The sequence below is a fragment of the Scyliorhinus torazame genome, chromosome 18, assembly GCF_047496885.1.
Source record: "Scyliorhinus torazame isolate Kashiwa2021f chromosome 18, sScyTor2.1, whole genome shotgun sequence".
NCBI lineage: Eukaryota > Metazoa > Chordata > Chondrichthyes > Carcharhiniformes > Scyliorhinidae > Scyliorhinus > Scyliorhinus torazame.
Genome location: NC_092724.1, coordinates 149,569,108 through 149,593,139, shown reverse-complemented (window position 1 = coordinate 149,593,139; position 24,032 = coordinate 149,569,108). Strand labels below are relative to the sequence as shown.

The 24,032-nt window shown below is 49.2% G+C and overlaps 1 protein-coding gene across 1 annotated transcript in view; it reads right to left on the bottom strand.

The window, feature by feature from the left end:
* The window catches only part of LOC140395604 (dynein axonemal heavy chain 17-like), an 896,966-nt gene that overhangs the window by 119,078 nt on the left and 753,856 nt on the right, over nt 1-24,032 (bottom strand). The window contains exons 64-66 of the mRNA XM_072483576.1: nt 23,528-23,763; nt 13,606-13,728; nt 4,518-4,722 (exon numbers count right to left, since the gene is read on the bottom strand). Of these exons, the coding sequence (XP_072339677.1) occupies nt 4,518-4,722; nt 13,606-13,728; nt 23,528-23,763 (564 nt within the window). The remainder of the gene's footprint in view (nt 1-4,517; nt 4,723-13,605; nt 13,729-23,527; nt 23,764-24,032) is intronic.

Sequence of the window (24,032 nt, the reverse complement as noted above, 5' to 3'; positions counted from 1 at the left end):
CCCCAGGACCCCGGAGCCCGCCCACGCCGCCTGGTCCCGCCGGTAAATACCAGGTTTGATTTACGTCGGCGGGACAGGCAATTTCTGGGCGGGACTTCGGCCCATCCGGGCCGGAGAATCCAGCGGGGGGTCCCGCCAACCGGCGCGGCCGGATTCCCGCCCCCGCCCAATCTCCGGGAGCGGAGACTTCGGCGGGGGCGGGATTCACGGCGGCCAACGGCCATTCTCCGACCCGGCGGGGGGTCGGAGAATGACGCCCCTTGTTATAAATAAACTTACAACCTGGTGACTGTAATGTTTGGGCAGCCAAGGCCTTCAGGTATATTTCTAAGAATTATCGGTTAATTCACTTATGTTGTGACTCCGGATCACGTGGGGCTGGAATTGACTGAGCACTTGCCCTGGGTGTGTTGTAACACAGCTCTTCTCACAATGTGTCCCTGTTGTTGAGCTGCCGCAAGTGCCAGTGAATTCTTCCATCTCCCTGATGACCGACTTTGATCCTGAAAATCTCTATTACTGCGTACTAGGCTGTGACCCAAGTTTTTCTTAAAATAAGTACTGTACTTACACTAACAATTTTTCAATCACCTTTCTGCATACCCTCTTCTTGTCAAATAACAAAGCAACAAATTTGAGTACAACATTTACGGCCATGTGAGGAGGGATAAAGACTCCTCTGTCCTACCACCGTCTGGTGATAACAGGGTCTGTTGTGAATTTAGAACAGTAAGAAATCTTACAACACCAGGTTAAAATCCAACAGGTTTGTTTCGAATCACTAGTTTTCGGAGCACTGCTCCTTCCTCAGGTGCAGTGCTCCGAAAGCTAGTGATTCGAAACAAACCTGTTGGATTTTAACCTGGTGTTGTAAGACTTCTTACTGTGCTCACCCCAGTCCAACGCTGGCATCTCCACATCGTGAATTTAGAAGGAAGAAGATATTTTACTCATTGTCTGTGTAAGAGTTCATGTACTGAAACAAATCTGACAGTGTTAACGCACACACACACACACATTCCATTAGTTTTAGGAGTTGAGTTGAAGCTCAATTAACTCCAATTGCTGGAGGCAATTTCCTTTTATTCCATAATTTGTCTCTTTCTAATGTTGATGAGTTTTGCGCCTGAGATGTTTTTTCAAAGGATAAGTTGCTATCTTGCCCAGGGATTGGTCATAACTGTAGTTAAAAGGGATTATTATCTGTTAATTGCTTGATTTAATTTTCCAGGGTGAGTTTAATGGATCATTAATGTGCAAATGCAGGAATTCCATGAAAATCACAGGGAGCTCAAGTATAAGACATCATGGGCGTCATTCTCCGACCCCCCGCCGGGTCGGAGAATGGCCGTTGGCCGCCGTGAATCCCGCCCCCGCCCCCGCCGAAGTCTCCGCTCCCGGAGATTGGGCGGGGGCGGGAATCCAGCCGCGCCGGTTGGCGGGACCCCCCGCTGGATTCTCCGGCCCGGATGGGCCGAAGTACCGCCCAGAAACTGCCTGTCCCGCCGACGTAAATCAAACCTGGTATTTACCGGCGGGACCAGGCAGCGTGGGCGGGCTCCGGGGTCCTGGGGGGGGGCGCGGGGCGATCTGACCCCGGGGGGTGCCCCCACGGTGGCCTGGCCCGCGATCGGGGCCCACCGATCCGCGGGCGGGCCTGTGCCGAGGGGGCACTCTTTCCCTTCCGCCTCCGCTACGGCCTCCACCATGGCGGAGGCGGAAGAGACTCTCCCCACTGCGCATGCGGGGGAAACTTTCGGCGGCCGCTGACGCTCCCGCGCATGTGCGGGGAAACTGACAGCGGCCGCTGACGCTCCCGCGCATGCGCCGCATTTCCGCGCCAGCTGGCGGGGCAACAAACGCCATTTCCGCCAGCTGGCGGGGCGGAAATCCCTCCGGCGTCGGCCTAGCCCCTCAATGTTGGGGCTAGGCCGCCAAAGATGCGGAGACTTCCGCACCTTTTTGCCGGCGCGATGCCCGTCTGATTTGCGCCGGCTTTGGCGCCAGTCGGCGGGCATCCCGCCGTTGGGGGAGAATTTCGCCCAGTAAGTGAGAAAGGTGCAGCTACAGAGGGGAAGGCAGGCAGGGGGTTTGGGTCTCCCGAACCTGTTGTACTACTACTGGGCGGCGAACGTGGAGAAAATGCGGAGCTGGGTCAGAGGGGTTGATTCTCAGTGGGTCAGAATGGAGGAGAGTTTGTGCAGGGGGTGGGGGCTGAAGGCACTTGCAACAGCGCCGCTCCCGATAGCTCCGGGGAAATATTCAGGGGGCGCGATTCTCCACTCCCACGCCGGTTGGGAGAATCGCCTGGGCCGCCAAAATTTCCGGGGACTCTGGTCCGACGCCCTCCCGTGATTCTCCCAAGCGGCGGGAACGGCCCGGTCGGGTTTCGCGGGCCGCAGGCCGGAGAATCGCCGGAGACACCCAAAATGGCGATTCTCCGGCACCCCCGCTATTCTGAGGCCCGGATGGGCCGAGCAGCCAGGCCAAAACAGCGGGTTCCCCCCAGCGCCGTCCACACCTGGGGCGAAATTCTCCCCAAACGGCGCGATGTCCGCCGACTGGCGCCCAAAACGGCGCCAATCAGACGGGCATCGTGTCGCCCCAAAGGTGCGGAATGCTCCGCATCTTTGGGGGCCGAGCCCCAACATTGAGGGGCTAGGCCTGCGCCGGAGGAATTTCCGCCCCGCCAGCTGGCGGAAACGGCCTTTGTTGCCCCGCCAGCTGGCGCGGAAATGACATGTCGGGGCGGCGCATGCACGGGAGCGTCAGCGGCCGCTGACAGTTTCCTGTGCATGCGCAGTGGGGAGAGTCTCTTCCGCCTCCGCCATGGTGGAGACCGTGGCAGAGGCGGAAGGGAAAGAGTGCCCCCACGGCACAGGCCCGTCCGCGGATCGGTGTATCCGATCGCGGGCCAGGCCACCGTGGGGGCACCCCCCGGGGTCAGATCGCCCCGCGCCCCCCCCCAGGACCCCGCCCACGCCGCCTTGTCCCGCCGGTAAATAGGTACTTTAATTTACGCCGGCGGGACAGGCAATTTATCGACGGGACTTCGGCCCATCCGGGCCGGAGAATCGAGCGGGGGGGCCCGCCAACCGGCGCGGCCCGATTCCCGCCCCCGCCGAATATCCGGTACCGGAGACTTCGGCAACCGGCGGGGGCAGGATTCACGGCGGCGAACGGCCATTCTCCGACCCGCTGGGAGGTCGGAGAATGACGTCCCTGGTCGCTGCAGTCATGGACGGTGCGTGAACGCTGGGGGGGGGGCGGCCTGTGGGGGGGCGAGGGGGGATCCTGCACCGGGCTTTACCTGGAATGTGGGGTGGCCCGCGATCGGTGCCCACCAATCGTCGGGCCGTCCTCTCTGAAGGAGGACCTCCTTCCTTCTGCGGCCCCGCAAGTTCCGTCCACCATCTTCTTGCGGGGCGGACTTAGAGAGGACGGCAACCACGCATGCGCGGATGACGCCCGTTATGCGGCGCCGGCCGCGTCATCTATGTGGCGCCGCTTTTACGCAGGCGACAAGGCCTGGCGCATGTAGATGACGCGGCCCCGATCCTGGCCCATTGTCAGGGCCTGAATCGGTCGGGACCGGGGCCGTTCCGCGCCGTCGTGAACCTCGACGTTCCGCGCCGTCGTGAAACTGGACCCGTGTCCCCAGGAGGCTATATTCGGGGTGTTGGACCAGCCATGGTTGGAAACGGGAGCGGAGGCAGATTTCATAGCCTTCGCCTCGTTGATCGCCCGAAGGCGGATCCTGCTGGGATGGAGAGCAGCCTCTCCACCCAGTGCCCTGGCGTGGCGGGGGGACCTGTTGGAATATTTGACCCATGAGAAGGTTAAGTTTGAACTGAGGGGAAGCTCGGAGGGGTTCTACAAGTCATGGGCACTATTTATTATGCACTTTCAAGAACTGGATAACATCGAACATTAGTTGGGGGGGGGGGGGGTGGGTGGGGGGGAGGGGGCTGTGTAGATTAAGGGTGACTACGGGTAATCCCTGATTCCTTTTTGTCATTTGTTTATGTAAACATGTGGGCTGATGTTTGGGGGTTGGTGGGCGGATGGGATCGTTGTTATTATGGGGATTGACATATCTTGCTGATTATTGTTTATTGTTGATGGGTGTAAATGTGGGAGAAAATGTGAAAAAGGAGAATAAAAATATATTTTTAAAAAAGTATAAGATATCATTGTTATGATGTGGTAACAGCAACCAGCAACTTGTGCTGAATCACAATTTATGGTGTATCTGTTCCCCGTTACAATTTTCCACAGAGATAAGAACAAAATCATATTGAATGCAAAGTCCCATAAAGTCCTATAAAAACTCTAATAATAAAAAAATCACGATTATATTACCATAAATAAATGACTCTGATATGTAATCTATATTAATAGTATAAGATAATATATCCTTTAACTAAATGAGTAATGTCATGAGAAATGCACCATTGTGACAATATATGTGTCATGTGTCATATATATTTCTGTCTATTTATCTATCTAAAATATACCTTCAGCTCTTCTAAATCAGGCCGTTCTTTAGCAACGACAGCGGCCAGTAGCTGATCTTCCAAGCCATCTCTTGTTACAAGGAAATTAATCAAAGTACACTGAGCTTGCATTTCTGGTTTGAAATGAGGATTAAAATATTTGGTCTGAAGTATCATTCTGAAGTTGGGATGATATTCAATTTCTTTATCTCCTATGTAGATATACCTAAATGTGCATTAAATTATTAATTATTATATTTTACAAGTTAGAACAGTTAGTTTATGAACTAAATTTCTCCCATCTATTGATTCTATCTACATTTCTGGATAACTGGGGCTCTTTCTGGGGAAGGTGGGACCTCTACAGACAGGATGGTCTACATCTGAACCTGAGGGGCACAAATATCCTGGGGGGGAGATTTGTTAGTGCTCTTTGGGGGGGTTTAAACTAATGCAGCAGGGGCATGGGAACCTGGATTGTAGTTTTAGGGTAAGGGAGAATGAGAGTATAGAGGTCAGGAGCACAGATTTGACGTCGTAGGAGGGGGCCAGTGTTCAGGTAGGTGGTTTGAAGTGTGTCTACTTCAATGCCAGGAGTATACGAAACAAGGTAGGGGAACTGGCAGCATGGGTTGGTACCTGGGACTTCGATGTTGTGGCCATTTCGGAGACATGGATAGAGCAGGGACAGGAATGGATGTTGCAGGTTCCGGGGTTTAGGTGTTTTAGTAAGCTCAGAGAAGGAGGCAAAAGAGGGGGAGGTGTGGCGCTGCTAGTCAAGAGGAGTATTACGGTGGCGGAGAGGATGCTAGATGGGGACTCATCTTCCGAGGTAGTATGGGCTGAAGTTAGAAACAGGAAAGGAGAGGTCACCCTGTTGGGAGTTTTTTATAGGCCTCCTAATAGTTCTAGGGATGTAGAGGAAAGGATGGCGAAGATGATTCTGGATAAGAGCGAAAGTAACAGGGTAGTTATTATGGGAGACTTTCCAAATATTGACTGGAAAAGATATAGTTCGAGTACAATAGATGGGTCATTTTTTGTACAGTGTGTGCAGGAGGGTTTCCTGAAACAATATGTTGACAGGCCAACAAGAGGCGAGGCCACGTTGGATTTGGTTTTGGGTAATGAACCAGGCCAGGTGTTGGATTTGGAGGTAGGAGAGCACTTTGGGGACAGTGACCACAATTCGGTGACGTTTACGTTAATGATGGAAAGGGATAAGTATACACCGCAGGGCAAGAGTTATAGCTGGGGGAAGGGCAATTACGATGCCATTAGACGTGACTTGGGGGGATAAGGTGGAGAAGTAGGCTGCAAGTGTTGGGCACACTGGATAAGTGGGGCTTGTTCAAGGATCAGCTACTGCGTGTTCTTGATAAGTATGTACCGGTCAGGCAGGGAGGAAGGCGTCGAGCGAGGGAACCGTGGTTTGCCAAGGAAGTGGAATCTCTTGTTAAGAGGAAGAAGGAGGCCTATGTGAAGATGAGGTGTGAAGTTTCAGTTGGGGCGATGGATAGTTACAAGGTAGCGAGGAAGGATCTAAAGAGAGAGCTAAGACGAGCAAGGAGGGGACATGAGAAGTATTTGGCAGGAAGGATCAAGGAAAACCCAAAAGCGTTCTATAGGTATGTCAGGAATAAGCGAATGACTAGGGAAAGAGTAGGACCAGTCAAGCACAGGGATGGGAAATTGTGTGTGGAGTCTGAAGAGATAGGTGAGATACTAAATGAATATTTTTCGTCAGTATTCACTCAGGAAAAAGATAATGTTGTGGAGGAGAATGCTGAGCCCCAGGCTAATAGAATAGATGGCATTGAGGTACGTAGGGAAGAGGTGTTGGCAATTCTGGACAGGCTGAAAATAGATAAGTCCCCGGGACCTGATGGGATTTATCCCAGGATTCTCTGGGAGGCCAGGGAAGAGATTGCTGGACCTTTGGCTTTGATTTTTATGTCACCATTGGCTACAGGAATAGTGCCAGAGGACTGGAGGACAGCAAATGTGGTCCCTTTGTTCAAAAAGGGGAGCAGAGACAACCCCGGCAACTATAGACCGGTGAGCCTCACGTCTGTAGTGGGTAAAGTCTTGGAGGGGATTATAAGAGACAAGATTTATAATCATCTAGATAGGAATAATATGATCAGGGATAGTCAGCATGGCTTTGTGAAGGGTAGGTCATGCCTCACAAACCTTATTGAGTTCTTTGAGAAGGTGACTGAACAGGTAGATGAGGGTAGAGCAGTTGATGTGGTGTATATGGATTTCAGCAAAGCGTTTGATAAGGTTCCCCACGGTAGGCTATTGCAGAAAATACGGAGGCTGGGGATTGAGGGTGATTTAGAGATGTGGATCAGAAATTGGCTAGCTGAAAGAAGACAGAGGGTGGTGGTTGATGGGAAATGTTCAGAATGGAGTACAGTCACAAGTGGAGTACCACAAGGATCTGTTCTGGGGCCGTTGCTGTTTGTCATTTTTATCAATGACCTAGAGGAAGGCGCAGAAGGGTGGGTGAGTAAATTTGCAGACGATACTAAAGTCGGTGGTGTTGTCGATAGTGTGGAAGGATGTAGCAGGTTACAGAGGGATATAGATAAGCTGCAGAGCTGGGCTGAGAGGTGGCAAATGGAGTTTAATGTAGAGAAGTGTGAGGTGATTCACTTTGGAAGGAATAACAGGAATGCGGAATATTTGGCTAATGGTAAAGTTCTTGAAAGTGTGGATGAGCAGAGGGATCTAGGTGTCCATGTACATAGATCCCTGAAAGTTGCCACCCAGGTTGATAGGGTTGTGAAGAAGGCCTATGGAGTGTTGGCCTTTATTGGTAGAGGGATTGAGTTCCGGAGTCGGGAGGTCATGTTGCAGCTGTACAGAACTCTGGTACGGCCGCATTTGGAGTATTGCGTACAGTTCTGGTCACCGCATTATAGGAAGGACGTGGAGGCTTTGGAGCGGGTGCAGAGGAGATTTACCAGGATGTTGCCTGGTATGGAGGGAAAATCTTATGAGGAAAGGCTGATGGACTTGAGGTTGTTTTCGTTGGAGAGAAGAAGGTTAAGAGGAGACTTAATAGAGGCATACAAAATGATCAGGGGGTTGGATAGGGTGGACAGTGAGAGCCTTCTCCCGCGGATGGAAATGGCTGGCACGAGGGGACATAACTTTAAACTGAGGGGTAATAGATATAGGACAGAGGTCAGAGGTAGGTTCTTTACGCAAAGAGTAGCGAGGCCGTGGAATGCCCTACCTGCTACAGTAGTGAACTCGCCAACATTGAGGGCATTTAAAAGTTTATTGGATAAACATATGGATGATAATGGCATAGTGTAGGTTAGATGGCTTTTGTTTCGGTGCAACATCGTGGGCCGAAGGGCCTGTACTGCGCTGTATTGTTCTATGTTCTATGTCTGTCTGTGCACACATAAAATCCTGGCCCTCATCATCGCCATCTCCTTCCCCTTCCTCATAGATGGAGGAGACATCATGGTTCTCCATATCTCCCTCTACAAATACATCCCCCTCTTTGCTGAGTGAGGTTGGGCAGGGCACAGCATACACAGTAATCCTGGACACTCCCTGTATGGAATACAGAAGTGCTCTGTTTCTGCAGTCAAAACAATAGAGTCTCATTTTCAGGAGGCCTATCATCTGCTCAGTGGTGGTCCATGTTGAAGCATGTGTGGCCTTTCTTCGGCACTTATGGCACTTGCGAATGGCTGAGAATGTGAAAGCTTGCTGGGTATTGCACATAAACATGAAGGATTTGTTTGGTGTGATCACGTACCAGCTGAAAATGGCATGAATGAAAATGCAGCTGGCTGATCCTGGGGAGCTCTCAGCACCACATGTGTACAGTCTGCGAATGCAGCAAACATTCTAAGAATCATATAGAATTTTGCAGAATCAGGGACTCTTCTGAAGAGGGCTTTGGATATCTTCTGGATGCACTTGAGTGTGGCAGATTGGAAAATCCTGCTCAGGTCCCCTGTAAAGCATTGTAAGGGGCCACTGGCAAAGATGTTTAGGGCCACCGTCACCTTTTTGCCACCAGTATGGGATTGCCTTCCAGTCCTTGTGGATGCAGGACTTCATTGAGAAGCTGGCACATGCAATAAAACACATTCTGGAATATCCTTTTTCCAAAAAAATATTTTATTCAGGCATTTTCATAAAAAACAAACCAAAGCAGAAGTAAAATTATACAACATTATAAATAATCCACACCCACGCCCCCCCGCTCCCCAATAATGCCCCCTCTTCCTGTCCTGCCTTCCCCATTTTAACCCCCTTACCACCACCCTCTCCCCCTCCCCTTTTGCTGACTCCTCAATCCTCCTTAAAGAAGTCAATAAACAGCTTCGACCTCCGAGCGAACCCATCAATTGACCCCCTCAAGACGAACTTGACCTTCTCCAGCCTCAGGAATTCTGCCAGGTCATTCATCCGCACCCCCGCTTTTGGCGGCTCTGAGTCCCTCCACCCAAGTAAGATCCGTCTCCGGGCTATCAGGGAGGCAAAGGTCAAGACATCTGCCTCTGTCGCTGCCTGGACTCCAGGATCTTCCGACACCCCAAATATTGCTACCTCTGGACTCGGGTCCACCTTTACCCCCAACACCTTGGACATTACGTCCTCAAACCCCTTCCAGAACCCCTTTAGCTTCGGACATGCCCAAAACATGTGGACATGATTTGCGGGCCTCCCTGCGCACTGCCCGCACCTATTCTCTACTCCCTCAAAAAACCTACTCATCCGTGCAGCCGTCATATGTGCCCTGTGCATTACTTAAAAATGAATAAGGCTCAGCCTCGCACACGACGAGGACACATTCACCCTTTGCAGGGTCTCAGCCCATGTCCCGGCCTCCACATCTCCACTCAGCTCCTTCTCCCACCTCCGTTTTATATCCCCCATCGGGACCTCTTCCCAATCCATCAGCTTCTTGTAGACCTCTGACACCTTCCCCTCCTCTATCTCCCTCTTCGACAGCACCTTGTCTTACAACCCAAGGGCGGCAACCCGGGAAAGGACAGCACTTCTCTCTTCACAAAATCCCAACCCGACAAGTACCTGAACCATTCCCCCTGGGCAGCTCATACTCTTCCTCCAGTTCCTCTAATTTAGCAAAACTTCCCCCTCCAAACAGATCCCCAAATCGCTCAATCCCTGCCTGCCGCCACCCCCGAAACTTCGCATCCAGTGGAAATGCGAAGAGGAACGTTCGCAGCACAGGCATCTTTACTGTTTGCACCCATCCCGCCAACGACAGTGGCACTACATCCCATTTCTTGAAGTCCCCCTTCATCTGCTCCACCAACTGAGTCAAATTTAACTTGTGCAGCTGCGCCAAACCCCGCGTCAACTGAATGCCCAGGTATCTAAACCTTGCCACTACCTTAAACAGCAACTCCCCTAACATCCTCTCCTGCCCTCTGGTCTCAATCGGGAACACCTCGCTCTTTCCCATGTTCAGCTTGTACCAGAGAGTCCTCCAAAATCCCCATAATGCGCCGAATGCCACCCAGTGGCACAACAGGCCATCCCAATTTGGGACATAAACATTTACGAGGACTACCAACATCCCCTCCAGTTTCCCACTAACCATCACGAACCTCCCCCTAAAATTGGCCCCAATATTCCCCACTCGAATGCCACCAGCACCGCCAGCCCCTCATCTTCATGTCCATTCCTGAGTGGAACATCTACCCTATCCATCCTTTCCTCAACCTTGTCTGATCTCCTATCTTCAAGTGCGTCTCTTGCAAAAAGGCCAGGTCTGCCTTCAGATTCCTCAGGAGCGCGAACATACGTGACTGTTTGACTGGCCCATTCAACCCCCTCACATTCCACATGATCAGCCTGGTTGGGGGGCTCCCCGTTCCCTTCCCCTGCCGATAGACCATAACCTTTTTTGAGCCAGCGCCCCCCCATGTTACGTGATCCTCCTGGCCCTACTCGGATGTCCACCATCATGCACCACAGCAACCACACCTTGTCAGCAGCCCCTCCCCCTTCCCTCTCTCCCAAACAGTACATCAACCCCATCCCCCTCCCCTGTGCCTACCTCCTGACAACCCCCACTGCACTCCTGTTAATTAGCCCGCCCAGCTGGCATGGCAGCCCAAGCCAAAGGCCACCAAACCCCCTACCCCCTTTGCTCCCCCTGCCCCCATCCCCATCCACACTCTCCCCCCACCACCCCCAAAATAGAAAAGGTGCACTCACCCTTGATATTCCCCCCATCAGAAGGACCTGCCCTCCAAACACCCCCCCATCAAAACCAAAGGAACAATTCAAGGGGAAAAGCTTCCCAAGAACAAACAAACCTCATCACAAGCTCCTCTAAAGTTCAATGCCCTCCTTCTCCTGCCAGCCCATTGTCCCTCAGAAACTCCATTGCCTCCTCTGGCGTACCAAAATAATATTCTCGCTTCTGGAAAGTCACCAAGAGGCGGGTTGGGTAGAGCACTCCAAATTTCACCCACTTCTTGAAGAGAGCAGCCTTGACCCAATTATACCCAGCCCTTCTCTTCGCCAGTTCTGCACCCAGGTCTTGATACACCCTCAGCTAGTTCCCCTCCCAGGTGCACTTCCTTGTCTGCCTCGCCCACCGCAGAATCTTCTCCTTATCCAAAAAGTGGTGCAACCGAACCACCATGGCTCTTGGCGCCTTGCCCGCTTGCGGCCTCCGCATCAGTGCGCTCGGTCGGCCTCCAGGGGCCAGTCAAAGGCCCCCTCCCCCATCGACTGCTCCAGCATTTTGGCCACATACCTTCGATGCCTTTGGGCATCCCCACGATCCTCAAATTTTGTCTTCTGGAGCGATTCTCCAGATCCTTCACCTTCTCCTTCAGTCTCTCCTGCATTTCCCGCATTGCCCCCACCTCGGCCACCACGAGGCAAGCTGCTCCTCGTGCTCCCCCAACCTCTCCTCCACTTTCTAGATCGCCCGGTCCTGGGACTCCAGCCTCTGCTCCACTCTCTCAATATCTACTTTAACCGGCTTCACCACCTTGGCCAGGCCCTACAGGGCCTCCTTCCTTTGCTGGCCGAACGTAGCATTCAGAAATTCCACCAACTGCTCTGTTGACCACTGGGTGGGCAGAACAGGCCCTTTGTCCTCCGCCATCTTAGCTTGTGGCGCACCACTAAGCATTGGTCTACCCCAGCCTCTCTCCAGCCTACCATGGTGAAGCCCAATTTGGATAACCATAGTGGAATGATCCTCTTGTTAATCAATCCATGTGCATGAAGACATGCTGCATTGACTGGAGTAATGAAAGCCATATACACACACCCTCCATTACCCTCAATACACAACCAAGAGACCCTTGCAGTTACATCTCAAACTTGTCACCCACCCTCTCCATGACCATCTATCAGGATTCATACATTTCAAATTGAGAAACTGCAACTAGGTTGGGTGCCATAAGGATCAATGTTAATATTTGAAACTCCAGCAATCTATATTAATGAATTGGATGATGGGACTGAAGGTATTGTAGCTAAAATTGTTAACAGTACAAAGATGGATAGGAAAGCAAGTTGTTGGGTCTTAATTGCAAATTTCAGATGGCAAATAAGTGTTGCATGCACTATCCAACTCTGTCCAATTCCAGTTTTCTGAGAAGGGGTCTTATCATTGAAGGTGGCTCAGGAAACAGTCCAACAAAGGTGTAGATTGGTTTTATGGCTGTAAGTCAGGGCCCCCACTCCACGCTCTCCATGCAAATGTAAAATATGTGATGACAGCAGATCAACAACACAACGTCATCACACCAGTCTTAATTATTACACAAGGCAAGTGGGCACATGGGGCAAGAAGGTGCATAAATCAGAAGCCCAGCTTGAGCTTGTTAAAGAGCCAATTGTATGGGTTTTTCTCTTGGTTGGCTGTATTATTCAGGTATCAGATGGGATAAAGGTTTCCTTCCACTCCACCATTTGCTTTGCACAAACAACAGGCTGGATTCTTCCACCCCACCCGCCGCAAGATCGCCACGGGCGGGACATGATAATGTAAAGGTTCATTGACATCAGGTGGGAATTTCTGGTCGCAGCCAGAGAATCCCACCCAACATCTCCCTGCTGTTTTTAAGAAATGAAAAAAAATGAAATGAAAATCACTTATTGTCACAAGTAGGCTTCAAATGAAGTTACTATGAAAAGCCCCTAGTTGCCACATTCTGCCCTCTGTTCGGGGAGGCTGGTATGGAAGTTGAACCATGCTGCTGGCCTGTCTTGGTCTGCTTTCAAAGCCAACGATTTAGCCCTGTGCTAAACCAGCCCCTGAAATTGCTAGATTCTTCCAGTCAAATTGCTGCAGAAGGTTAGGATTAATAATTAAGAATTGAAGTACCATTTTAATGATGAGGAAATTGTTAATTCAATGCAAGTCAAGCTCTCTGGTTCAGAAATGGAGCAATATAAACTGTTCAATTTTTTATTAGCATGGAATTAATTCCAAAATAATTAAAAACTTACTTTTTCTATTTTTTTTCACCTGGTAAATCCCTTTCTTTTCCACTCTTCAATTCTCTTTTTATACCTGATTTGAGTCTATTCACCCTCCTCATACATTATTCCTTTTCTTTCTCGACACTAAAATCTTTGTTATGGAGAGTCACCCCATTCACTGAGGTCCCAAATGCTCCATTGCCCTTCCCATGCTGTCGTCAGTTCACACTTTCACCAAGTTTCTCTCAAGCTAAAAGTGGCAGGGAAACAGCTAACAATTGGCATATGCTGCAAGCTGCCAGCTCCAGGAGGATTTGTCCTTTTTTAGTTGGGTTTTCCTGTTCTAACTGTTGCACAATATGAAGTGTATCAAATATTGTTGTGCATCTATCGGCGTAGCTCTTAAAATCAGAAAGCCAATGTGTCATAGATCTATCTCTGTGTTGACCAAAGAACAACTGTTAGAGTTGAAATGATTAATTTAAATTTTAGAGTTAAAAAATATAATCGCAACATCTTTTAATGTTGAAGTACCATAATCTGCAGAGCATGCCAGGCAATTTTATTCACTCAAAGCTAGTCAAAAATGCTAAAACTGCCCCGGTGTCCACAAATAAATAAAATCAAAAGAATATATTACAGCAAATCTTACTTTCCCTTTTTGATGGTGTTTCTTCCCAAGAGAGCATCCAGGACTGGCTCCACTGTCTCACTAATATTTTCAAGTAATAAAGTGTCTCCATTGGATACAGCATTTTCAATACTATCAAGGTAACTGTGTGCCCAATAAGTAAGGATAAAATGTTAAATTCTTGTGTAACTTTGAAAAGTAGTTAAAAACATGATAATGGCCTAGAAAATAGATCATGCCAGAATTGGTGTCCAGTTGGTTGCAGCATATGTTACATATGCCTAATGAGGACCATGAGAATTTGTATGTTGCCAGTGAGTGGACAGTGCCAATTTTAACTCTAGGGGAAATTTCCCCTGGGAGGTACCATGATTGACAGGTGTCCAAGATCCTGAAGAAAATTGATGGGAGGGATGCAAGTGGGAGGGAACCCAAGTGGTTGCCAATAGAATGAAACGTAGATCTGGGAGGAATCATTCCTGTTCCCTCGCTGCACAGTAAGGCAAGTACAAGAAAAACTTACTTTATTGGTGATGGGCTCAATGGTCTCATTAACTGCCAGGTGCCTGGGAATGTTAACTTCACTGTGTGCACTGCATTTGGCGGTTTTACATCATCTAATTTTGCATAACGTGCAATAAACATCCCCATATTTGCACATATTTCAGACATGTGCCATGAGCGCCTACAGAGAGCGTTTACCTAAATGGTGAGCAGAGTCCTTCTGTGGCAGAATGAATGCTTGCCGCTGACTATATTGGACTCTTAGGGGCCTGTACTACACCTGTAATGCTGCCACAGCATGATCCAACTTCTAGGCCAACAGTTCTGAATGCAGCTTATAGTTTGTAGAAAAGTATAATGACCATATCAGTTTCAGAAACTAAGCAAGATTCGACAGACTGTTAATCAAAGGGATAGAATAAATTAATTGCAGTAATAATGCCTAAAAAGAGCCTGTGGGTCAGAAGGAAATTACAAATGAGGGAGATCCTTCAACCCATGTTGGGATTTCTGGCAATGGTCCTATTACAGCCATGATAGATAGAGGGCCCATCCTTTTACTAAAGTAGAAACTACACATGCCAGTGAATCTTGTCTGGTTTTGCCTCCAGAAATTAAGGACAATGTGAATTTCCCTCAGAGTTCATTTGTGGTAGGATCGGCATAGGCCTGGAGATCTGCTCCTTCTGAAGTTTTTACAGAACCTGGGTGTGTTTCAGTTCAATAAGGGAGTCAGAGTTGCTGTGGCAATGCACTTTTACATGCAAGTTGTAGTCTGGAGCCAGAGATAGCGAAAATAGAGGCTCCAACATTCATTCCATCACATGGCTGAGTAGGAATCTCTCCTGCTCTTACCACCTGTCATTAGTTTATGGTGGAAAAGTTTGCAGGTTGACACTCAACCTGTTTGACAAAGTTCTATACTGTGGTAGAAAGGTGAAGCCAAAGACATCTATCACAGAACAGTGCACTCAAGTTAGTGGTAACTAATAAATAATTCACAATAATAATTAATAATAAATAATTAACATTCTTACCACTATAGATCATGACCAGAATTCTCCAGCCATTCTCAACAGCGGCATCTCCAGTCCCGCTGCAGTGAATGGAGGTTTGGCTGAGCACCAAATTCTCTGTTCTCACTGGCAGCGATGGCCAATATGTTTTTGGATCATGTCAAATGTATAGTTTCTGCACCCACAAAGCTATAATTGCACAAATTAATTTCAATAGTCTGCCACTACTGGCAAACGATATAACTTTCTGTTGCTAAAACAAAATAATGATGTGACTGAAAATAGGAGCAGGAGGAAGCCATTGGCCTTTTGAGCCTGCCCCACCATTCATTATTAACATGGCAGATCATCCAACTCAATACACTCTTCCTGCCTTCCCCCCATATGAATTGATACCTTTAGCCTGGAAAGCTATATCTAACTCCTTCTTGAAGACATACAGGGCGCAATCTACCCGAATGGGAACAGAGTCCCGTTACAACCGCATTTAGAGGGTTGTTTCCCAGCGCTCGGAGCACCAAGAAACACCACGCTTTTGAACGCCTATTTGGGTAGATACACGGCCTCAGTGGGCAACGCTCCAACTAGGTTGCACTCAGTCCCATTTTCTGAGGAGCTCCGTCCTCAGTGTAGAAGGAGATACCATTTTTAAAAGCTGCCCCAATCTCTTGACCTTCCAACGCGTCCCCCAAACCCTCCCAAAGCATCAACTCACCTATAAGGGGTCCTCAGGTCCCCCGCACACAGACAGGGTATCCCAGGCCACAATCCTCTTTGCAGGAAAAATGCCAACTTGCTATTACCAGCCTACACCCTGGCAGTGCCAAGGTGTCAGTACAACCAGGGCACCTTGGCAGTGCCAGGCTGGCATCCAGGTGGCACTGTCAGTGTGCTAGGCTGTCAGTACCAGGTGCTACCCTGCCCAGAGGCAAAGCACCTGGGGCCTCTGATCCCCTGGGAGTGCCATTCTATCTGGTCCCTGTTTGTGGAGACCAGCACTGGACGGCACTCACCTGAAACCACCCAAGGCAAGGGGATTAGATCCCATGTCTTGGGTAGATCGTGGGAATGCACATTAGAGTGAGGCTAGCTGTCTCACTCTAACATGCAGATTTGAAAAAAATTTATTCCACCCACAATGGCGGGATTCACGTTGCGACATCTCACGAGATTGCGTTAGATCCCGCGAGACATGGCGAGCCAGGTCGATCCCAGAAGAGTGGTTTCCTGGCATCTACCGGCCGCGCCGTGGTGCCTTTCAGGCGTGATGCAGCAGTAGATCGTGCCCACGATGTTTTGTTCTCAACTGCTTTCTGGGGCAGTGAGTTCCTCTGGCTCACCACTTTCTGGGTGAAGAAATGTCTCCTCATCTCAGTCCTAAATGTTTTGCCCTGTATCTTTAGACAGTGATTCCTGGTTTTGGACTGATCCACCATCGGGAACGTCCTTCCTGCATCTACCTTGTCTAACCCTGTTCAAATGTTAAAGATTTCTATGAGATACCCCCTCATTCTTCTGAACTCCAGCAAATATAACTGACTCAATCTTTCTTCTACATCAGTCTTGCCATCCCAGGCATCAATCTGATAAACCTTTGTTGCACTTCCTCAATCGCAAGAACATCCTTTCTCAGATATGGAGATGAAAACTGCACACAATATTCAAGGTGAGTTCTATGAGGTCCAGCATACCATTCTTCTTTTTTTAAAAATAAATTGAAAGTACCCAATCTATTTTTTTCCCCAATTAAAGGACAATTTAGTGACCAATCCACCTACCCTGCACATCTTTGGGTTGTGAGGATGAGACTCACACAGACACATGGAGAATGCGCAAACTCCGTATGGACAGTGCCCCAGAATTGGGATCGAACCCGGGCTAACCACTGTGCGACTGAGTCGCCCCCATTTGCCTTTTTCTTTAAATATAAATGTTTTTTATTGGGTTTTCAAACACAGGTGTTCACAAAAAAGAAAGAAAAAAATGAGAAGATATTATACACAAGATAAAAATAACAACGCTATATAGTTAGCAAATTCACGTGATTAACAAGTAAAGAGAAACATGCAGTGGGGGGGGGGGGGGAACTGGGAGGTATATATACGTCGAGGTACTGGTGGGACAATTATAGTACATCTGTACGCCCATCTTGTGCATTCTTTCATTTTTATACATTTGTTTTGTCCAGTACAGAGAGAATGAACATAACCCTGGCAATACCAAAGTGGATCTGGGTGAGGGGGCGTGCCTGGGCGGCCCCCCGGATGTTGTTGCTTGCTTCCCCCGGTCGACCTTTGCTGCCGTTGTTGTTGCGCATTCACCTCTGCTTCGGCAGTTCGTCATTTCTTCCTCCTGTACCTACTTACTCTCTGTTTCTGTGTTTGCCGTGGTTGTTGACGTTTCCTGTGCTCGCCTTCCAGTTTGTGTTCCCTCGTCTTCCGCCCCCCCCCCCCTCCCCAGCCTCTGGTTCCCCTCTATTGTTCTGTGCCTCCTCTCTTTCCTTCTTCCAACCTGACTCCCATCCCCATCCCCCCTTGCCCCCCACTCCCCCCCTCTCCTTCCCTGCAGTTCACCTTTTTTTTCTCTTGAGTTTGCTATCCCACTGCACTGCTCCCCCCCCACCCCCGGGTCTTTCCCTCCTTTTCATGCCTTGGCTACTTTTTGCTGCCTCTTGGCTACTTGATTATTCTTCAGCTTGTTTGTTGGCTACGAACAGGTCCCAGAACAGATGGATCAATGGCTCCCATGTCGTCCAACCCTCGGATGGCGTATTTGATTTTCTCCATTTGGAGAGACTCTGATAGGTTGGACAGCCAGTCTGCAGCTTTGGGTGGTGCTGCTGACGCCAGCCAAGCAGGATTCTACGGCGGGCGATCAGGGAGGCAAAGGCAAGGGCGTCGGCCCACCTCCCCATGAATAGAGCTGGCTGGTCTGATAGCCAGAAGACCAGCACTTTCGGGCATGGCTCCACCCTAATCCCCACCACTTTGGACATTGCCTCAAAGAAGGCTGTCCAGTACCCGACAAGTCTGGGGCAAGACCAGAACATGTGGGCGTGGTTGGCCGGGCCTCCTTGGCACCGTTCACATCTGTTATCTGATGTGTTATGTACTCTGGGATAACACAGGCTGCAACTGTTTGGGTCGAAAAATGCCAAGACGGGTGCAGTGGTGAGCTTGGCTTTCAGCTCCAACCACTCTGCCTGATGTGCTGCCTTCCACTCAAAGGCAGTGGACTTTTTCACCAGGTTTCTTAGGGCCGTGGTGTGTGAGGCCAGGTTTGGGATGAACTTGCCCAGAAAATAGACCATGCCCAGGAAGCGCAACACCGCCTTCTTGTCTTCAATGACCTTCCTGGCTTTGATGGCCTTGACCTTGTCCGTGTCTGGGCGCACGCCCTGCTGAGAGATCTGGTCACCTATGAACTTGACTGTCGACATGCCAAAGCAACATTTGGGCCTGTTCAGCTTCAGGCCATTGGCATGGACATGGCGGAATACCTGCTGGAGACGGGAAACATGCTCTTCAGGGGTTGCGGACCATATGATGATGTCGTCCACGTACACACGAACCCCTTCAATGCCCTCCATCATCTACTCCATGATGCGATGGAAGATCTCCGATGCCGAGACAATGCCAAATGGCATGCGATTATAGCAGTATCTGCCAAACGGTGTGTTGAAGGTGCAGAGCCTTCTGCAGGACTCATCCTGCTGGATTTGCCAAAATCCATGTGATGCATCTAACTTGGTGAAAAACGTGCGTGTGCCATCTCACTGGTGAGTTCCTCCCGCTTTGGGATGGGGTAGTGTTCATGCATTATTTTTTTATTGAGATCCTTGGGATTAAGGCAGATGCGCAGGTCTCCCAAAGGCTTTCTAACACATACCATCGAGCTGACCCAGTCAGTCGGTTCGGTTACCTTGGAAATGATGCCCTGTTGCTGAAGATCCTTGAGCTGTGCCTTCAGGCGCTCACTCAGTGGAGCCGGGACCCGGCGTGGTGCATGGACCACTGGCTTGGCATCAGGTCGTAGCAGAATCTTGTATCGATATGGCAGCGTGCCCATCCCGTCAAACACATACGGATACTGAGAGAGGGTGTCGTCAATGCCGACCTGAAGATCCACATTGGAGGATGTTGTTGCGTAAACCCGCTGCACGAGGTTCAGCTGCTTACAGGCATGTGCGCCAAGTAGGGATGCCCTGTCTGGCTTGACAATTTCAAAACCTAACCGTGCATGAGTGCTCCGGTTGGAGACGAGTAGGTGGCAGGATCCCAGTGCCGTGATGGCATTTCCATTGTAGTCCAGGAGCCTGCAGGCTGCTGGAAGGACCTTCTTTATGTGTTTGAAATCTGCCTGTGAGAGGAGGTTGGCAGAAGCACCTGTGTCCAGCTTAAACTGGATGGAGCAGTGGTTGACTTGCATCACCGCACGCCATTCATCCGCAGAATCCACAGCGAGGATTGAATTTGTGATGAGTTGGATGTGGCATATTCACATTTGGTAATGATGCCCACACAGTAGGCAGAGTCCAGGCATTTTTCCTCTGGATCCGTTGTGCTGCCAGTATCAGAATCCTGTAATCGTTATTACACGCTCTGAACGCACCGTCGTCGGAATTGGGAGCGCTGGCCCCTGACTGGTGGTGCAGACCTGCACAAGGCTGCACAGTGTCCAGGCTTCCCGCAGTTTAAACATCGCTTGCCTCTTGCAGGGCAGTGTTTCTTTAAGTGGGTGTTGCCGCAGTTCGAGCACGTCATGACGTCGGCGCCCTGACGCTCCGCGCATCGTCGCACATGCGCAGTGTGGCTGTCGGCCGCTTCGTTATCCCGTTCGCATCGCGCATGCGTGGGGCCCCGGGAAAAGCGCGCGAAATGGCCGCTTTCATCAGTGCTGAGGCGCTGCATCCGGGAGATGGCCTGCACACTCTCTGCCTCGTGGGAGGCAAGTGTCTCATTTTCAACCGATTTGTACTGGGCTTAGCGATTTTTGGCGTGCTCATGCACTGTGCATGTTTCAATCACGACTGGCAGGGTCATATGCTTGATTTTTAGTAGCTGCTCTCTCAGAGGATCAGAGTGAACAATTTGTTCTCTGATCATGGAGTCAGCAATATCACCAAAGTTGCAGGACAGCGCTAGCAGGCGGAGGTTAGTTAAGAAGGAGTTGAAAGATTGAAAAATGAAATGAAAATCGCTTATTGTCACGAGTAGGCTTCAATGAAGTTACTGTGAAAAGCCCCTAGTCGCCACATTCTAGCGCCTGTTCGGGGAGGCTGGTATGGGAATTGAACCGTGCTGCTGGCCTGCCCTGGTCTGCTTTAAAAGCCAGCGATTTAGCCCCGTGAGCTAAACCAGCCCCATTCATCTTTACCTTGTAGACACTGTTTGAATATGTAGCGCTCGAAGATTTAATTGGTGTCCACTTCACAGTGACTGTCAAACTTGCCCAGGATGGTCTGAAACTTTGTCTTGTCCTGGCCTTCGGTGAAGTGAAAAGAGTTGAAGAGTTCGATGGCTTGATCACCCGCTGTTGAGAGGAGAAACGCTATCTTCCTTGCATCAGATGCAGCCACGAGGTCTGAAACTTCGATGTACAGCAGAAACTTTTGCTTGAATGACCGCCAGTTGGTACTGAGATTGCCGGAGATCCTGAGCTGGTGAGGAGCCTGAATCTTCTCCATAGTGCCGGAATATATTTGTCGGTTGTCACAGAATGGACTGAGGTAAACCACCTAGATTAAGCAGTCTCCTGGTAGCATGTTGTGTTATGTACTCTGGGATAACACAGGCTGCAACTGAATGCAGCTTTAACCAAAAGATACTCCAGACCTTGAAGTTAGTTCAATCTGATTTATTGAACCAGTAGCACAGTTCTCTATGAGTTCGACTCTCTGCTAACCTAAGTGTGGTTACTCTGTCTGACTGAATCAGACTAGCTCTTAGCCACATGCTGGAGGTGTGATCCTGTAAATACACCCGGACTCACTCTGTAGATGTTCATCAATGGAAAGAGGCGGAGTGTGAGTGCCTCGTGCCTTTTATAGTGAGATACCATCCCTGAGTGTCCTTATTGCTCATTGGTCATGTCCTGTTCTCTGTGTTCATTAGCTGCCTGTCTGTATATCATTATCTGCATGTCTGCATATCATGACATTCTCCACCTCCTTGAAGAACCTATTCATTCAGGTTCTTGTTAAGTGGGCTCTATGTACCACCTTTAGTTGCATCAGGTTGAGCCTTGCGCACGTGGAGGTGGAGTTGACCCTATGCAGTGCATCACTCCAGAGTCCCCACCCTATTTCGATCCCCAGGTCTTCCTCCCATCTCTTTCTCGTTGTGTCCAGTACGGTGTCAACCCTCTCTACCAGTTGTTCATACATGAAAATGAAATGAAATGAAAATCGCTTATTGTCACAAGTAGGCTTCAAATGAAGTTACTGTGAAAAGCCCCTAGTCGCCACATTCCAGCGCCTGTTCGGGGAGGCTGTTACGGGAATTGAACCATGCTGCTGGCCTGCCTTGATCTGCTTTCAAAGCCAGCGATTTAGCCCTGTGCTAAATACATGTCGCTACAGTTTCCTTTATCTAGGGTGTTCATGTCCATTTGCCTTCTTTAACGCCTTCTGCACCTGCCTGCTTACTTTCAGTGCCTGGTCTGCTGTGATGAATGTAAGAAATTGGAGTATATATTGTATTTTCTATCTGTTGCAGTAATAGAACAAAGAACAAAGAACATTACGCACAGGAGCAGGCCTTTCAGCTAACTAAGCCTGCGCCGATCCAGATTCCTTATTTAGACCGACTATTTATTGCCCAAACCATGTGTATCCCTCTATTCCCTGCCCTTCATGTGTCTATCAAGATGCATCTTAAAAATTGCTATCGTGTCTACCTCCACCACCTCCACTGGCAACGTGTTCCAGGCACCCACCACCCTCTGTGTGAAAAACTTTCCATGCACACCTCCCCTATGCTTTCTTGTTCTCACGTTGAACCTGTGCCCCCTTATAATTGAGTCTTCCACCCTGGGATAAAGCTTCTGACTATTCATCCTGTCTATACCTCTGTTAATTTTGTCAACCCCAATCAGCTCTCCCCTCAGCCTCTGTCTTCCCAAACTGGTAGTCCCAAACTGTGCAAGAGGGTTGTGGAAAGTAAATCCAGGACAATAATTTTATGTATGTCAGCAGTCTACAAGTTGCATGGTGAATGAACAATTGAGGAGAGAAGCATTTCTTTACAGGGATCGTAATATAAGCGTGATGTTCCTTGTGGAGTCCTTCAAGATCGTTAAAAGTTGCAGTGCTGACAAAGAACATCAAGCTATATATTTCGAACAAAGCTAGTTTATTTACACTTAAATAATTTGCACACCTCACTAAGTAATAACTAAGAAAAGAACAGTATTAAATCTATGCTACAGAAATCTATATCTCTAACACCTTCTCCAACACTTTCTCTCAACCTTCTCTCAGAACTCTAGGAGGCCCAGTGGGCTGGATTCTCCGATCCTGTGGCTATGTCCGCATGATCCATCTGGCCTTACGACCAGAAAGACGGCGCCGCCCCCACACAGATCCTCCACCTGGTGGGGGGCTGGCAGCCGCGCAGCATAAAGCCCCCGGCTTTACCTGCGGATACAGCCGCAGAATGGCCCGGTCTGTAGCCGCATATGTGCACGGTGGCGGCCTGTGGCGGCTGCGCGCGGACCCGGCCTGCCAAAAACTGAACCCGGAACCCTCCTCGCCACCTACCACCAGTCCCCCCAGCCCCCACAAAAGATCCCTGCCAGCGGAACGGCTCCCCCCGACTGTGGCAGCGTTGGACACAGTCCGCAGCCGCCACGCGATGTCCTCGAACGATGTGAGCACACGCGAGTGATGTCGACGGATCTCAGCCCATCGGGGGCGGAGCATCGGGGGAGTGCCGCAGGTGACGTCCTGACAATACCGCGTTTGAGGGGGTGGAGCATCGCAAAAATGGCGCCGTCCCTGATTCCAGCGTAAACGTGGATTCTCCAGCCGATCGCCGAACGCGATGTCGACGATCGAAGAATCCCGCCCATTATATTTATATGACTACTCTGTGGTGCCGTCTAGAGTTGAGCTACATGAACATCACCTTGTTAACCTTTTACACTTCTACATTATACATATCATCACAATACCATATAGGCGATTGCCAGCAAAAGGGTTGAGGACCCAATGCTGGGTGACTCAAGAAACAGAAAACGCTGTAATGAGAAGATGGAAATCTTGATATTCTGAGAGAATGTGCTCAAGGTCATACTTCATCCAAAACTATTTTAGGAAGAAATAGACTTAGGCAGAACTTTGCTAATGCATGTAAATTAAATGTAAATTATTTACAAATTATATTATTTTAAGAGATCTTTCTATTTGGAGCAAATATACATACCCTCTTTGTCCAAGTCTTATTATTTTCAAATCATCTCCATACTTCCTTTTAATCCATTTAATCCCCTGAAGCTGTGCATCAATAATCAGAGGCCAACGCTCTGTGTTACAGAGGATTGTAGCATTTTCAGATGATGTCCGGTCACTCGGCAATCCCTGATTATTCCAGCCAGCAATGTCAACATCATCAGTCAGAAGAGAAAGCGGATCTAAGTTTTCAGTTATTGGAATTGGCACCTAAAATAATTACCCAAAAAATAATGCTGTAGATATCTTAAATCTGATTGGAACTTGCATTAACAGTAACAAAAACTTGCAAGGTTTTGGTTAACATTAAGTTTCAGATGTAGTGTGGTCTTTTTTCTTTTTCAGTTCCTGTGTTCTAAAGCTAGTATCAGCATGCAAAAATCCAGTGAAAACCTGCATTTTTATTCTACGATCATTATGAATACTTTAGTAGATATTAACACATGCAAGAGAAGCTGTAACTGTCAACAGACATTCAG